The sequence below is a fragment of the Cebidichthys violaceus genome, unplaced genomic scaffold (genome assembly GCF_023349555.1).
Source record: "Cebidichthys violaceus isolate CVI_PGR_0920_01 unplaced genomic scaffold, fCebVio1.0.p SCAF_21, whole genome shotgun sequence".
In the NCBI taxonomy this organism is placed as follows: Eukaryota; Metazoa; Chordata; class Actinopteri; order Perciformes; family Stichaeidae; genus Cebidichthys; species Cebidichthys violaceus.
In genome coordinates this window covers 5691592-5709141 of record NW_027176384.1, presented here as the reverse complement: position 1 = coordinate 5709141, position 17550 = coordinate 5691592, and the positions used below count along the sequence as shown (strand labels likewise).

Sequence of the window (17550 nt, the reverse complement as noted above, 5' to 3'; positions counted from 1 at the left end):
AGCTATTAGTATGAATAAACCGTGAGGATGAATGTACGGTTTAATCAAGTTTTAAAACACAATGTATTATTCAGCTCACAGACCAGCTAATCCCATTCAGATAAATTAACACTGTACATGCAGAGTGTGCATGTCTGCAGCCACAGGCCATGCTTTAAAGTCCTCTGTTTCCTTTCTGCTGCAGTGTGTTTGCCCTGAATCTGTGATTTCATTATTTAATCGACCCAGTTAGATAACCTACCTCCATTGAGTCTAATTAGCTTGTTAGCGTTTATTTCTCTGCTGTGGTGTTTCTGCCCCCTCAGTGATCCCGTATCGAGTCGTCATCATCCCCATCAAGAAGCTGAGCAACACCATGACCACCTCCAACCCCTGGGTGTGTGTGTCCGGAGAGCTGGGAGACTCGGGCATCATGCAGATCCCCAAGAACGTCCTTGAAATGACCTTTGACGTGAGTGGTGACCTTTGACCTCTTACAAGCTGAGCACACTCCGAGCGCAGTTTGGATGATGTCCAGGCTTTCTGTGTGTCGGGCATGATGTTCAGCCTTACACTCCGTGTTTACCTCCTCTATCACTGTAGCACCGTACCTCTGTGTTAACCTCCTCTTTCACTGTGACACCGTCACACGCTGCATGCTAGCAGCACATACATTAAAAGAACTACTGCTAGTTTTACTTGTTTAAGTTCATTAAAGTGCCAGGAAAAACCATGCTTGTTTTTGAGGGGATGGTCTTGAATTGTTATATATATATATATATATACATACGCATGTACACACATTATAAATAATATCAAATAATACATAAACATAACTATTCAATATATTGAATAATAGTGCACTTCCACAAAAATCCAACAGCAATACAATATAAATAAAACAATATACACTGCAGGTGAGTTGTTGTGATTACCCTAAATTCTAAAAAAAACAAAGGCCATCCTAAAAAAAAATCTCTGTTCCTTCAGAGTGGTCAGTCGACTGTTGTTCTGATCAGGACATTAATTGGAGTGCTGAGAAGATTTAAGTAATCTACTGTTGGTAAATTCAGCCCACCTCCCATAGAGACATAAATCACTTCCTCCTCACCCTGCATGTGTGTTCAGGCGCATGTTGCCACCGGTAATGTTTTTGTTCAGTCCGCATGATGGTTGATGTTCTTGTTTTTGGTTGTGAGATCGCCACACCACCGTTTTGATTGTCCAGCCGTTGTGTTAACAAGTGTTTTCATCTCCCTCAGTCTGCTTTCAGGCCTCACACACACATCTCCGCCTTGTTCAAGGTTAGAAGAAGCCCCTGCTCCACCTTTCATCCAACACCCATTACCTCCATCTGTCTTGTCGCCTTATTCCCCCTGTAGCCTGTCATGTTAACTTTGGATTGGGTTATAGATGGTCTGAATTCCTGCTAGAACATGTTTTCAGAGTAGAACACCATAATTAATTTAGCTACAGTCTTAGTCATGAATTTTCTCTGTATTATATTTTATGTCTGCACTGTAAGTACTGTATAAGCACTGCTCAGAACTACTAAGATATTTGGATTAAAGATAAATATTTCATGTAGCTAAATGTTAAGAGTTGCTAAGTGTGTAAACTTCAGCTCATTGAATTCTGGGATAGCATCCTTGAAAAGGATTAAGGATTTTATTCAGCTAATTCTCATTTCCAGAGTCCATGAATTAGAATAAAGAAACATGTAGAAAATTGTGACGAAATATTAATAACATCATTATATTTAATAATGATAATAATGATACTGAAAGATGGGAGGTAAGAGAGGCACGGGATTACCAGAACCAGGACTGAGTGAGGCAGACCCGGCTCCAGTAAAATGGGAGGTTTTCTAAAGGGACTCTTGTGTTCGGAAACTACCACTTTCGTCCACAGGGTCCGCCAAAATCAACACAAAATGAAAGTTCCTTGTAGTAACTTTGGGTTACTTAACGTAATCCCCGGTTATTTTTCTAACGTTGTTCGATGTTTCACTATGGGAATTGCCTCGGCGTGACCAACTATGGAAGCTCCAATGACAGCATGTCTGTCAGTGACAGACAGGTTGAACTGTGCTATAACTCCGCCCCCTCATATTACCACAGTCGACCACCTCCTCGCAAATCATTCTGCTTTTTTCCCCATGAAGAAACTATAGCTGCCTCAGCTCATCTAGGCTAGCTTGGATTTTCTACTCTAAGGTTCACAGACCGGGTAGTGCTCTGGGCTTGGCCCGTGAGAGGTGGAACCTAAACGTGGCAGACCTGCCTGCACGGGTCATTGACACCATTCAGAGTGTAAGGGCCGCCTCCACTCGCTCTCTTTACAGTGGTAATTGGCGGGTTTTTGAGGAATGGTGCCAGCTGAGGCACACCATTCCTTTTCAGTGTTCAGTGGTTGACTTGCTGTGTTTCTTGCAAGAATTAGTAGATACGAGTAAGGCCTTTTCTACTATTAAAGTTTATTTAGGCTTTGGGGAGAAGCCCATGGGGCAACATCCTTTGGTATGTTGTTTCATGAAAGGTGCACGCTGTAAGCTCCCCGTTTCACGCCGAGGTGATTCCCATAGTGAAACACCGAACAACGTTAGAAAAATAACTTTGATTTTATTAAAGACAGTGACATATTGTCAGATAGTAAAAACAGCAGCAGTAATATCAGTCCTTTGTACATCCGTTGATTGTACACTGATAAAGTATATATAGTAGGGTTTGATGTTGCAGTATTGGATTAATTCGGTTTTGTCCTCCCTGTGTGTCTGGGTTCAGTGTCAGAACCTGGGGAAGCTGACCACGGTGCAGCTGGGACACGATAACGCCGGCCTGCTGGCTAAATGGCTGGTGGACTGCGTCATGGTGCGCAACGAGATCACAGGACACACATACAAGTGAGTGGAGTGCTGTGTGTTGTCGGCTGTGCTCGGTCACTCCGGGTGTCCACCACCCACACTGAAATATCTCAACAGCTATCTGATGAAGTCACATTTTTTACAGCCATTCATTATCCGCAGATGATTAATCCTTCTGATATTGGTAAACCTCTCACTCTCCCTCCAGCGCCACCATGAGGTTGTTTTATATCTCGACAATTATCCGATGGATTGCCATGAAATTTACAGACAATCAGGAGCGATTGGTGAATAGGTTTTCAAGATTCTGGCATTTGATTTAGACATACAATAACCAAATTATCATAAATATAAATTCCTCAGTAATATCTCCCTTAATATAAAGTGAGGAAAAGAAAGCAGGAAGAGCATGAGTCTACATCAAGTCTAACATCAATTCCAGACAGTTTTTTTTTTTTAGAAAAATGAGTCTCGGTTCCAGAAACTTTTTAACTTCCTTTGAGTTTTTTGTAGTTTCCTAAAATATACACACCACGTGAATATGAAGCATGGCATTATTAAGGATCAAGCGTCGTGGCTTTTTTGAGTACAAGCCAGTCCCAAGAACTTGCTGAGGAAAAAAAAGAAACCGTAAGGACAACGAGGCAAGAAAAGAAAAACAGTTTATCAACCAATCCCTCTAAACCCCTCAGCCCTCTGTTGTCTCCCACCCCTCCAGGTTTCCATGTGGTCGGTGGCTCGGTAAGGGCGTGGATGACGGCAGCCTGGAGAGGGTCCTGATCGGTGAGCCGGCGGTGCCCAGCGGAGAGGAGGATTCTGGGAGAAGCTGCCGTACACCCCCGTTGCAGCGCTCGCCATCCCAGACCAGACGCATCAGCATCACGTCGTTGTCTGGACGAGGATACAGTGAGTATCTGTCAGGACTCACATGCAGCTCTGCAAACACTCACTGCTGTAGACCCACCCTGGTTTTAAATCCCCATAGCCCCACAGAAATGATGAATTACTTACTTGGATTACATTTTTTGTAATGTTATTTTAAGAAACAACAAAACAACAAAAAACATAACTAGCACATTTTTAACTGACTTTAAATATAATTAACCTCCTATAATTAGTAGCAAATTACATAGTTATTTACAAGATACTGTAATTTGTAATTATACCAACCCATTAGATAATGCTTTATAATTATATCACAACATAAAAGCTGTTTCAGTAGGCTGTCCAGAGTGTGGCACCAGAGTAATAATAGACTTTTAAAAAAGCAATTTTAAGTTCACCCCAAAATCAAAACTACATGACCCGGTTACTCAACATAATCCACAGATCTTGCAGTAAGCAGTTTCATGGAGGTGCTATTTTTTTTTTCTACCCAACTACACCAGCCAACTTAATTTTTTGCATATTGCACAAGCATGGGTCTTTAGTCCGTGAGTAGATGCACGCATCCTTCTGCGCAGTGATAGGCGTCCTCCTCGACATTGTCTAGCTCAGTGGTGCTAGGGGAGCTAGCAGTAGCAACAGCGGTGATATGGTTGACGGGTGAAGTGTGGCACAATGAAAATAGTTCCTACATTAAACTGCTCACAAGGTCTGTAGATCATCTTGAGAAACCGGTTCAGAACACTCTCTTTATGTTTAACGTAAATGCAAAAGGAAACCTCAAATAGCATTTTCTAAGTTTATCAATTAGTAATTGTCTTTGTCTGTCTATTAAAGACAGTATAAGGAAACTGAATTAAGTAATATTTTTATTACTTTTTTTATTTTGAGCTTATTATTTTGGCACCATTTAAATTTAAATTTTAGAAAATTGATTAATATTGATTGATAATGATTAAAACACTGGAGCGCTCTATAATAATTCCAGTAGCTCACTTTAGACTCAATATTTCAGAGCTCTCTGACAGGAATGAAGTGATGGTCTGACAATGACTAAACCCTTGACTTTAAAGTCTACAAATACTGGAATGAACTTGTAAAATACTCAGTGTGCTGTGTGTCATATAGCAGTGAGGTCATGCTCAAAGTGGTTGTTGAGGAGACTGTCAGAGATCTTCTCTGTAGGGCTTTCCTTGACCAAAGAAATTCTTAGTCAATTAATATCCCTACGTTGTTGTTGGACTTGTTGATTTAATCAATAGATCTGTAAAACTGAGTTTCTCCACAAAGAATCACACAAAATCACCATCTTCTTTTCATTCATACGTTTCTTGGAAGTAAGTCATTCAGCATGAGAAAGCATAAAAAGTGACTAAGAGGGGGCCCCCATGCTTCTCCCTGCTTGTATATTAACACAGACGTTTTCTTGATTCCAGAACTGACTTCAGCCCAAATCCAAGAAGCCATCGGCGAGGCTGTAAACAACATTGTCAAACACTTCAACAAGCCAGAGAAAGAGGTGAGCGACTGATCTCCTTCTCAGAATCGATGATGAATTTCCAGATTTGTATTATTTGAATCACTGCTGTACTTTCTCTAAACATCACCAGACTGTGTGGATTTAATTCTCTCCGTCTCCATCCGACTGTGTTCATTATGTTTTACTCAGTAAAGTGCTGGTCTAACGGTTCAGGCCACACTTTAAGTGCCCTCTGTCAGAGGAGTGATGGAGTAAAGAGCCCTGAAAGAGGCTGTGAACCAGACAACACTGATTCCATGTAGTCACAGGCAGTTTTTGCCTCAAAGGGCTGCGTGAAATTCTCTCCTGCCTCACTACAAATCTACAAATTCCACAGGACCACGAAAAGATGTATGGCATCAACAGTTTTTTGTTCCTGTCTCCGATTTTCTCTGTTAACCAGCTCAAACTGCAGGATCAAGTTCAAGGGCGGAAAGTAGATCCCAACTGGTGGAGTTTGGAGAAACGTGGCACTGTTTTAGCACTTACCAGCACCAAAGTCTGAAGAAGTGGTGATCGCATGACTAAGAACAGTCACCTGTAGTTAGCAGGGACATTTCATTTAGCATTACCTTAGGTTTTTTAATTTTGTTGTTAGCTTTAGTCGTGACCGAAGACAGTAAAACAATGGTGTTCTTCATGAATAGAAGTAATTCAAGTTAACACGTAGTGGTTATGAACCTCATGTCAACTGTTTGCTAATATTTTTGTTCTCAACTTGTTTCCACACTATTCACAGGCTTTCTTTATATAATTAGTTTCTATATTACTGTTTCTGTTGTCAACAGAAACAGCTATAGACCCAGAGTTGTTTTAAATCCCATGGATGAGGTAGAGTTTATGTAAAGGGGACTGATTTCTGTTCTCGCTGTGTCTCCGATGTTTTGTCTCCTGGGGTTCTGTATGCAGAGAGGCAGCCTCACCATCCTGCTGTGTGGAGAGAACAGCTTGGTGGCAGCTCTGGAACAGTTCTTCCACCATGGCTTCAAGTCGGCACGGCTCTTCCAGAAGACTGTGTTTGTGTGGGACTTTGTGGGTGAGTGTGGAGGGACAGCGCCATCTGCTGACAAGAACATGAGCTACTTCATTTGGCATATTTTAGGTGATTTATGGGGTCAAATTTTATGTATTGAACCAGATTTTGTCAATGTGTATGCAGCACCATCATGTACGTTTTTTATGTATTTTAGTTCAGAAATGTATTTATATGTAAAAAAAAGGAAGGAGCTGCACAATGATTAGTATTTTATGTTGGGACAAAATTAATGATTTGCAGAACGTTGTGTTGGGAAACATGTCGTCCCCCTTCCCTCTGCAGAGAAGGCTGTTGGCTACATGGAGTCAGCTGACCAAATGGGAGACCTCCAGGAGACTGCGGAGCCCCTGGGGATGACCTGTCAGTCACTCTGTCGCTACGTCAACGCGATCAACTCTACCCCCAGGAACATCGGCAAGGACGGGAAGTTCCAGCTGCTGGTCTGCCTCGGAGCCAGGTACGTTTTAAGAGAGCACTGCTGCACCTACCTACGGTTTATAATTCTGTAATGTAAAGAGAGTTCACCAAGAACATGGGTGGAAATGGATGAATTATGTTTTAGAAAATGCATTTCAAGACAATATGCCACTTTTCTAGAAGGAACTCTGATATTAAAATATTCACACACACCAAAGAGTCATGTCAAGTCAGAGACGATTTATTTACTATATTAACACATTTAATGAAAAGAGAGATATTCATGATCCAATATGTCCGATTGACATACATTATATTTGGACATAGTATGAGTCATATGAGTGTTTAGGGTCCAATCAGGATCCAACCACAGAACAGAAACGTATCAGAGACAACAGCACAGACAGAAATAGAAATCCCTTGTGATAATAACCCAAGCTGTTTGAACTTTGGCTGAAAATATCAGTTATGGTAAGAAGCTGACCGACAAAAGAGGTTTTCAGGGGCCTAGAGAATCTAACTCACCCTCGCTGAGCTGCTGCGTCTCTCGTGTAGTGTCCACACAGACAACTTTGCTGCCGGCCCTTTTTTCTACATAGTTTGCATTTAATAATTGCCATAATGTTTGATTCCATTATAAATGTCATAAAAAGGTTAAAAATCACGTGCTCATTTGTGAATAATAACTATCCACTGTCAAAAGCTTGGTACAGAAATAATTAATGGAGCCTTTTATGAATTGATTATGTCCACAGAAAGACAGCAGAGGGCTTTGATTTTGAAAAGGAAACAGGAAGTGTTGAGTTACTGTAGTAATGTTGCTGGTATGATGTCAAAAGATAATTTTCACCGTTTCTGCTGTTAAAAATAGGCGAGACCTCAAGTCTCTGGAGGAGACGCAACAAACACACAGCCGAGTCTCAATTGCTATTCCAAACTCTTAACATGGCAGTGTGGCAGAAAACAGATATCAGATACTGTATGTAGGCATCTTCCTGCCACCCAGTGTAGAAACGTTATCTCACTGTTTGTTGTGCAGAGACCGCCTGCTGCCCCAGTGGCTACCCCTGCTGGTGGAATGCCCGGTGATCCCGCGGATGTACGAGGACATGGCTCTGCTCAGAGACCGCACCACCGTCAACACCCTCATCGGAGTCCTGGAGACACTCCACGACTTCCCCGTCACACTGGAAGCCTCGCTGGTTAAAGGCATCGACCTTTAGCCCTCAGGAGAGACAGCTCTTCATTTTCCTCTAATACTTCCCCTCACTACCACCAACTGCACCCACCCTTCCACTTTTAGCCTATTGGCTCTGGGATGAGTCATATGACCAGGGAAGGAGGACGTGAGGGACATAAGAAGTTTGGTTACCAAAGCAACAAGTTCCACTGCTTCATGTGAGAGGTTGAGGCTTTGGATCGGCCATAAGCCTGGATGCAGTATTATTATCCCGCCTGTGGCTCTGAAAGACCCTTTTTAATTCAATTACAACCACTGCTTCATCATGCTTTATTTAATGAACTACAAATCCCAATCACATTACCTTCCACGGAGCCACTGGCTGCATTTTTTCATTACGCTTAAAATCTTGCTGTTATCCCTCGTAGTATTTTATATTTTTCTTATTGTCAACACATTCCAGGAAAATACCCAAACTAACAATGTGTTAGTCTCTGAATACTTTGAATTCCCGACCCTTAGCTCCAAGCCCACTGGTTACAACTGAAAACAGCCCACAAATATATTGTTTTTTTTATGCTCAATAATTTCCTAAAACAGCTGGCCACTTTAGTATGTGACAAACGTTACTGGAACAGTAGGAAAAAAGTGCATTTGTTTGAGAACTATTTTCAGCAGCGGATTAATCCACATTTGGTGCTGCAGTGGGTATTTGTGGCAGCTGTTTGTGAAGGAACATGTCCCCCAGTGCAACAGCGTGCACAGATAATGGAGCTCTATGTTTCAGAGGAAGACCATTTATCAAATCCAACGTGGGTTTTGGGTCATTGGGTCATAGAAAAATATTAAATATCACCAGACTTATTTCAAATTTGCCAACATGTAATGCTAATGTAATTCCACAAAATACAAACAGCAAGCTAATGGTAAGCTAATGTTTCTGCAAGTTCATTTTAAAAGTGTACTGAAATTAACTTAACAGTGGCTGCTTGGAGAAAAGCTCAATTTAACAAAAAAAACTAAAAGTAAATTACTGGAAAACTGCTGACAGTAACATACACTGATATATGGGGCAGAACCGTGGGTGTGTTTCTTTAAACTTTAAGTAGCAGCAGCAGACATTTCTCTGTGTGCTAGCTGTGTCAGCTTAGCTTAAACTGTTTTAGATTCACTTTCCTTGTCTGCAACCGGCAATCACAGCTCCACCATCCCTGCACCCTAGTTAGCGTTAGCGAGCATGCCTACGGGACATTGCACTGACACACTGATTCCAGTGGGAAGGATTATGACGAAGGTGCTGATGAAGTCTTGTTGTGTGACCTAATGACTTTCCTACAGAGCGGTGTTGTGGAGTCACCGGCTCTCCATGACTCTCTTTCTTTGGACTTGCTGGACTTGTGCTGGACATTTCCTCTGCTTTGAGCCTGTGGATGGACACAAAAACCTTTCTCAGTGATGTGGCTCAGAGTCAAAAGCTGAACCCTGTGACTGCATTGACATTCCTACTCTTTTTAATGGTATGTGTGTGTGTGTGTGTGTGTGTGTGTGTGTGTGTGTGTGTGTGAGAGAGATGTGAGTGTGTGTGTGTGTGTGTGTGAGAGAGAGATGTGAGTGTATGGTTCAGCGTGTCATATTTGAAGGACCTACATGCATACGTTTGCCCTGCACGTTTGCCCTGCATAGATTTGTATCAAAGTGATCAACTGGTTACTTCAGTGATTTGCAACAATGAATTGTGTTACTGTGTGTGTGTGTGTGTGTGTGTGTGTGTGTGTGTGTGTGTGTGTGTGTGTGTGTGTGTGTGTAATTTGTGTCACACGTTAATTTATCCTTTTCTAGCAGTTTGCCAATATCGCCACTTCAATAACAGCTGTAATAGTAATCACTGAATAGATTTGCCAGCCGTAGAGAATTTGGAGTGAACTTGCAGTTTGGTCCACTTATGGAACGTGATCTCAGATCTAATTTCAGTATTATATAATTATTATAATGAACCGCTTAAGTCGTACTTAAAGTCCCAGTGAAACGGAAGTTGGAGCGTATGCCGGGTGTACAGTTACAAGGGGGATTAAAATCGAATCCTTGATTGGCCACTAAAACGTGTGCGGGCTCAGAGTTTAGTGCGATACGAAGCTACAGAGGACTGTGGCTCCACACACACCTCCCTTTAGCTGATGTTAGGTCAGGAGGAGGACGAGAGTCAAAAGGGAAACTCCCTGAGCTCCCCACTTGGTTTTGCAAGTTTCATTTGATCGAATAATTTTTTTGTCAACGCCCTGGATTGCAGGATGTTCATCAAACGTATGAAACTGTAAAGCTAAAGACGCTCTAACGCCCTGGGACTTTAAACAGCACGAGTCAGTATTTTACCATCTACAACTGCTAGGTGCCAACGACAATAACTACAAATATAATATAGAATGTATAGAATATTATTCTTTATTTTGTTAAGGACATACAATAAAATGAATTCATTAGATATCAGTGTGTGATGTTACAAGCTAGCTGTTAAAACTTCATTCCCACACTGCTTGAATGCAAAAGGACCTCTGTCAGATAAAAAGGGAAGAACAGGATCTTACACTTCATTCCTAATAGTAAAAGTATTCAATTCAACCCCCACCTCCTTCAAATACACAAACTGCATCCTTTTTTGGTGGAAACTATAATAATGGTTTTCTCTTCAGACAGATTTTTTTTCAACGGTAAAACATTTGCTGCATGAGATTTTGCCACTGTTGCCACTTCCTGCTGTCTGAATGAATCCTGTCTGAGAAACGGTGTAAATACTCTCATTACTGCATGTTGACATTTCTAGTCTGAGCTGTATTTATCGCGACCCCTCTAATGAAATCTAGATGGTAGATGAGTTTTGAAGGGTAAAAAATTTGACATATGTACGAACTTGTCTTCCGAGTGGTATTTTTGCTCTTCAGTGTCACAGCCTGTCATGGTCTGTTTTGAATGTCTCAGCTTCATGTATTTATTAATTTAATGTTCATCCATGACAGCAGCACTGGTATTTTAAGGATGATGAAGCCTGTGGAATAACTGGACACATTCATGTCTTTAAATCAGTAACTACTATTTCCACTTGATGTGTTTTTATCATGTTTTTACCCTCTGCTCTCCTGCTGCTGTGCCCATAATGCCTCACCTCCAGGACTACCCACAGACTTCTCTGTCTCGTCCTGGATTTGTTTGTGGCTTCAGGAAAGATTTCTGGTGGAACAGATTGTTGTTAGACTACTGCACACTTTGCTTACTACCTGAACACGTTGTGTGATGGGTTGGTATTAACCCGGAGTGGATCGGCTGAAACAGGAAATGCTACTGACGGGGACTTTGCATCCTGCTCTTGGCGTGAATACCACCGGACAAATAGTCTGTGTAAGACTGACTTCTGTGTTCTGATATTTATTATGTCTATTTCAATAAAATCACCCAGTGTGTTAAAGGGTTTTGCGTGTTTGTCCATAAACTACACATGTGTGAACAATGTCTCCATCTATTAGAAATGTAAAATGGGGAGAGAAAAAAGATTTTCTGACAGGGAAACATGTTCAAGAAAGTTTTTTAAGTTTAACTTATTGTAAATACGTTTATTTTTTGACCGTTCCTGAACTTCCAAACTTTACTTTATTTGACATAAAGGAGAAACCCCATAGATTTTAAACATCAAAGTTTGTTTTCAGGTGTTATGGAGTACTATTGCATATGTCCAGAAGTTGCATAAGGTGTTCCTGAGAGCTCAACGCGCTGCAAGCGGGGGATTTCTAAGATGTGGGGGTTGTAGTGGAAAAAATTCCTATACCTGCTTTGCATGAGTCTTTTAATGCTGAAATAAGGAATACCGAAAACTAGGTTGTCTTTTAAGTATTTATTCTCTGCGCAGAGAAGGTTCAATCATCACAACAGAATGCGTACAGTCTCTGTGAGGAAGAACCAATACAAAAGTGAACCAGCTTTCTTTATACAGAATGAGCAAAGGTGGGGGCCGATGGCCAATGTTACAGACATTTTGGTCTCAGACTTTTGGTCTCAGACTGATAGGAACAACAATGAAAAACAAACAGCCAGCAACCAAAACAAGCGGTGGCCTTGGCGATGGAACATTCTCATACAACACAGTTACTTTGTGAACAGGCAAGGGACAATTCTTTTGCACAACAGACGGGGTGAAGTTCAACAAAGTTCAGAGCAAAATGACTTATGCATGAATACAATATACTGAGTAGAAATATATACTACGTAATAAATGACCATTACAGGGTACAGGACAAAATCCTCAAAAAGGTACTTCGTTTTTCAGAAACTTCTTCCTGGGGTGTTTTTCATAACTTTGATAATGATGGTCGCAACAAAAATAGTACAGCAAAAAGTGATAAAATTAATCAATGTACTGACTCACTAAACCATATTCCATGTCATGTAAAATTATGTTGTATAAGTGTCATAAAAAACGTCATAATTTAATATCATAGTATAGTATGTTAATTAAGTCCCCCAACATATAATCCACAAAGTTTATTTGTAATCCTTTGTTGGAGTCACCGGTAAATCCTGCTCTCTGAGCCCACTTTCTAAACGGACTGTAGTGAGATAGAATGGGTTGAACGGACGATTGAACAGCGGCGTGTCGCCACGTTTCCACCTGTTTTTAATGTCATTTTCATGAATACCTGATGCTTTCATCACTTTAATGCCAAAAGGGGCATTTTCACATTGTATGCTCTTAAAAGACGTTTCAGACTGGTGTGAAGAATTTAAAGTTAAAAAGCAATGTTAGTGTGTTTAATAATCACTCCTAGTGGTGGATATAATGTTATAACATGTTTGTTTGGAAAAGTGTTAAATCATAAAAGTATAATCATTCTATGTATCAAACTATAAAATACAGTTACTGAATGTTTTGAGGGAAAGAGAGAGACCTTTGAGACAGGCTTTTCAGATCCGAAAACAACTGTATGATAATGAGATGAGTTTGGTGAGCTGACTTCAGGAATGTGGGGTGTTAACAGTGGGGGAAGGAGACGTATTGATCAAACAGAGATGTAGATGAAGACAGCCCTAAGAAAACATGGGGTCGGGTAAACGCAGTTTTATGAGGAGGAGGACAGGTCGGACCAGAGGACACTATTCAGACATTATGCGGATCACTTAGACCAATGGAGAGCATTGTCCGAGGACAGGAGGAGACAATCAGATTCCAGCCAATCACAAAGCTGATAATGGACTTTTGAAAGTAAACTACTGACTTTTGGGTATAAAAACATTGTTCGGAGAGATGTTGTTCAGTTCTTGGCGATCCTCTTTACTGTAAACTGGCGTTTGTAGGCCGGTAGGGGGGGAGAGTCTTTGAACTCGGTTTCGCGATTCCTTACTGTCGACAGTGTAATTCAGTTTGTAATTGTCTTTTTAGCATTTGTGAATTATAAATACTTTTTCATTGTAAGCCGGATCCAGCTGATTTTTCTTAGCGTGACTTTGTTGCTCAAACAACAACGAAAGAGCGAGAGGTCCGCGGCCTCCTGCGAGCAGAGGTCTCACTCCATTACACTGGAAAGAGGCCAAAAGTGGATTTATTTTGAAAGAAAACATAGTTTAGATGACTTTCTTTGATGAAGGGACACAGAACAGCATATATATCAGGTATTCATGATGTTTTGATGAATACCTGATGCTTTCAACATTTTACTGCCTAAAACCTCGTTTTCACATTGCAGGCTCCCAAAAGACGTTTCAGGTTGAGAAGAGCCCAAATATGGATTTTCTGAAAGAAAACATAGTTTACATGATTGTCTTTACAGGAAGTGCCTCAGAATAGCTTCACTGTTTGTTTTTTTTATTTAGCATCTTTAAACATATCACAATCGTCTTAGGCGGCACTAAACACAGTTTCCCTTTCAAAATAGTTAGCGCAGATAATGCTAATAACAGTCCTATCAACAGTTTTCTACCAAACAACGACTTACAATTTATTACTAGCCTTAGCTAACAAGCCTAACAGTTTCCCTAAACAATGTGTGCCTTTAAAATCGAAATCTCACCTTGAATACAGTTTAAACAAATGTTGTATTGAGGGTGCCTGTTCTCTACGTTACACTCTTCTCTTGCTGTTCTTCTTCTGCGAAACTTTACAAGGAAGCGTGAAGACAATGCACAGACAACCCCCCTAGTGGTGAGATGGCGACACCTGCTGGCCGTTTTAACTATAACATACATTACAATAATATACAATTAGTTCGTCAAAAATCCATTTATCTCACGTTCAGGCTCGTAAATCCTGCATTCGGATTATTATTTTTTATCCCCATTACACTTGTCAGGTTGCATTATGTGCCTCAAAGAAAATTGTACCAACTGGATGTCACTCAATCTACAACTTTGAATACTACCAATTTTGTTTGTTTGCTGTTTATTGCAATATGAAACCGTAATTGCAGTGATTGCAGTGTACATATTAGTATTTTTATTTCAATAAAATTAAATAAAGTCAGGGTGGGAACAAGAATACAAGAAGAGTGAATTGATTTAGTGCTATGTGGATAGGTGGGTGGAGACGACACCAATCACTATTCATAGTTCCATACTGGGAGCATGCAGTGGTGCTTTCTCCTGGATGAGGCTGACAAACTCGTGTTTCTCCAGACAGCCTCGACACTCTTCTCCCCACGAGGCTAAAATGTTCCTCAGCTCCAAGACTCTCATCCTTTTGAGCCCATCGTTGCTCAGATTCTTCAGCGGAGGCTCTGCAGACAACCGACAAACAGGGACAGGCTTTATATTGTGTCCACACGCAAATGAATGGTTAGTCTTTGTTATGGATGTGAGCACACTTTACCATATCTAAGCTGGCAGATCTGCGTGTCTCTGCTACTGAGGCGCTGGCAGATCTTTTCAACAGGGACGTGGGAGGCCAGAGGTTGAGACACTGATGCTGTGACACGGGTTGCTGCATCACTACTGGCTCCTAGGTAGTAACACTAGGACAGCACATAAACATACTTTTGATCAGCTTTTAAATCATTAAATCAATGTCTATCCCTGAAAGAAAAATGCCTAGTTAGGTTTAGAAGCCATAACAACTTGATTAGTTTTAGGTGCCAAAACTACTTGGTTTGGTTTAGGCACCAAAACTACGTGTTTAGGTTTAGGAACAGATCATGGTGTTAATAAGTAACATCATACGTATGTTTATCCTGGAAGTTATCTCGGGGGGCATGTCACGTTATAAAGTGGGCGTGAAGTGTAAAGTAAACCAGGTATGTCTTGGAGCTTGCAAGACTGCAGATAGAATCTTCTCAAAATATTGCATCCCGAGGCTAAGTCATCGTCAGACAGACCGCCAATGGGTTCTGAAACTGCATACGCTTTCAGACAGACTGCCGACTCGTCACTGTGTTGGTCTGAATCAGGTATTGGTCAAATCAAATGAGTATATCTTCCAAAGTCTTCTAAGTAGATAATTCCCTTCTTTGTTTTACTATCAAAACTATATATATATATATATATATATATATATATACACACACACACACACACACACACACACACACACACACACACACACACATTAGCCTCAGTTTTTATTGAGGATATGCAGTCTTTGATACAAGTCCCACACATTGTTTAACATTCTTACATTTCTTACATGGCTTTTCATATCCAACTGAAGCTGACAATGGGTTTTTTTTTTATACAGAATGAGAATAACTGGCCAATAAAAGGATATTGACCCCAGTCACCCCAATTTTTTATTTATTTATTGATTTATTTTGATAAACTTTTATTTTGGAGACAATGGAGAGAGATCTCTTTCAAAGTAAGAAATTTCCATGAAAAAAGGCAGACAATAGAATGGTTTCCAGTTTAGAAAATTAGGTTGAATATAAAGCAATGCCTCTCTTGTGCCTTGATGGTCAAATATTAATGATGATGGACAAGTTGGTGTCCATATTGTAAGAATGCATGTCTCTGCTAACATGGTTACATGGTATAAATGATCTAAATCTTTGTTGTTATGTTTCCGTGCTTGTGTCTGTGTTCTCACCAGCCTTGCCTCCTTCCCCTGGGCGGCTGTGCAGGCATGGATCAGCTCTTCCTCCACCAGGGACGGAGTGAGTTCTCTGTGGGCTGAGGTCAGACTGCCATACAGTCTGTAGAGAAAGTCCACACACACTGCAGACCAGTTCACTGTTAGTAAGCAAGCTGCTCATCGGGTCTGATTATTTGTGGACAAAGATACATTTAAGCTAACAGTGTGTTTAACAGGCTCTTCGGAGATATATATTATTTTTTTTGAATGTTGTGAGTTTCACAATTAGCAGTGTTTGTTACAATCAACAATCATCTGTTTTAGTCAAATTTTTCAGTATATTCATTTGAAAATATGTATGATGCATGTGTATGTTATTCTGACTCAAATATGTTATGCTCTGTGGGCGCTTAATATCTATACTCACTCCATATTAAAAATAAGAAAAATAAATATAAATTAGATCAAATGTGCTGAGTAGCCTGACCTCTACTTTATTTATTGTATTAGTATAATTTCTTGTTTTTAATAGAATGTAATAAGTAGGCCTTCATTGGAAGTAGAGTGCAGGACATGAAACCCAAGTGTCAAAGAAATATGATGAAATAAACTAATCTAATTATGTAGATTTCTTTTGTTTTGAAAATCTCTGAACCTTTGTCCTATATTCTCTGTCTGTAATTTTAGATTACTTTCCACAATATACTGATAAATTCGCAGCTATATTCTGACACAAGCCATTGTAAATGTATTAAGCAAAAATCCATGTGTTGGGCTGCAGCCCTAATTTGGTCCACACATGCAAGTCAGATTACGGTAGGAGAGCTGTGTGGCCACAGGCATGCACAGCTGATTTTGACATTTCAAATAAGAAGCTGTTGCTGATATCAGCACAGTTTAATGCTGGTTAATCACGCTGTGTATAACTTCTGCTCACACCATGCTGTCTAACCTTCACAGTTGCCTGCAGCAGAAAAAGTAAACCCTCTGAAAAGCAGCAGAATGGCGAGGGACAACACCGACATGGTGGCGTTGGTCGTTATTATTAGCTCCACGGTGTCCCAGCCAGCAGACACGTTGGGATTTACGTCACCACGTGGTTATGGATCTAACTGGCCTGAAACTTGAATTAATTCTTACTAAAATATTATATTTTACAGATTATACCAGCGGTACATTTAAATTAAGGCATTAAGATGCGACTCAGATATTGAGTGAATAACGAAATAATATAATAATAAATAAGAGCCATTTACAATAGTACATTTAAGTACATTTGCCTGAACTACTCCTGTACTTTGAAGAAAGTATGAAGAAAGTAAGATTCTGAATGCAGGTATTTTAGTCGTAATGGAGTCTTTTTTATTTTTACTTAAAGGTCTGACTACGCCATCCACCAGTAGATTTCTGCAGATATAAAATATATTGACAAATTCTTCGAGACAAGATTTGCGATTTATACAGTGATTATGGAAAAAACTGCTGAATTTACAAGCTATATGTGGATATTTTCTAGAAAGAAAAAAAATGGTTACTGTGATTAAAACTATTGTTCTTCTTTATAATAATGATAATGATAATACAAATGCACACACAGAAATATAAAACAAATACATAAATTGCATTTGTTTAT

At 40.2% G+C, this 17550-nt stretch overlaps 2 protein-coding genes across 8 annotated transcripts in view; one reads left to right on the top strand and one right to left on the bottom strand.

The window, feature by feature from the left end:
• The window catches only part of LOC137877260 (DENN domain-containing protein 5B-like), a 78349-nt gene extending 67010 nt beyond the window's left edge, over window positions 1-11339 (top strand). For 3 of the 6 annotated variants that reach the window (XM_068717052.1, XM_068717049.1, XM_068717046.1), the window contains 7 exons: window positions 306-451; window positions 2763-2881; window positions 3561-3748; window positions 5164-5246; window positions 6156-6282; window positions 6565-6739; window positions 7739-11339. In XM_068717052.1, coding sequence (XP_068573153.1) covers window positions 306-451; window positions 2763-2881; window positions 3561-3748; window positions 5164-5246; window positions 6156-6282; window positions 6565-6739; window positions 7739-7922 — 1022 coding nt within the window. In that variant the 3' untranslated portion in view covers window positions 7923-11339. Of the gene's footprint in view, window positions 1-305; window positions 452-1241; window positions 1284-2762; window positions 2882-3560; window positions 3749-5163; window positions 5247-6155; window positions 6349-6564; window positions 6740-7738 lie in introns of all 6 variants that reach the window. The other 3 variants (XM_068717051.1, XM_068717050.1, XM_068717048.1) reach the window with 2 other exon arrangements.
• A 405-nt stretch (window positions 11340-11744) lies between these two features.
• Window positions 11745-16951, bottom strand: cdnf (cerebral dopamine neurotrophic factor). 2 transcript variants are annotated; one of them, XR_011103531.1, is made up of 5 exons: window positions 16870-16951; window positions 15933-16060; window positions 14724-14865; window positions 13930-14631; window positions 11745-13652 (listed from the first exon to the last, which is right to left on the bottom strand). XR_011103531.1 is itself a non-coding variant. In XM_068717272.1 (4 exons), exons 1-4 carry the CDS (start codon window positions 16940-16942, stop codon window positions 14459-14461), a joined length of 516 nt encoding a protein of 171 aa, XP_068573373.1. In that variant the 5' UTR covers window positions 16943-16951; the 3' UTR covers window positions 13708-14458. The 2 variants fall into 2 exon arrangements, 1 of the variants encoding a protein (XP_068573373.1); XM_068717272.1 differs by lacking the exon at window positions 11745-13652 and having other exon boundaries at window positions 13708-14631.
• Between the last annotated feature and the right edge of the window lie 599 nt (window positions 16952-17550).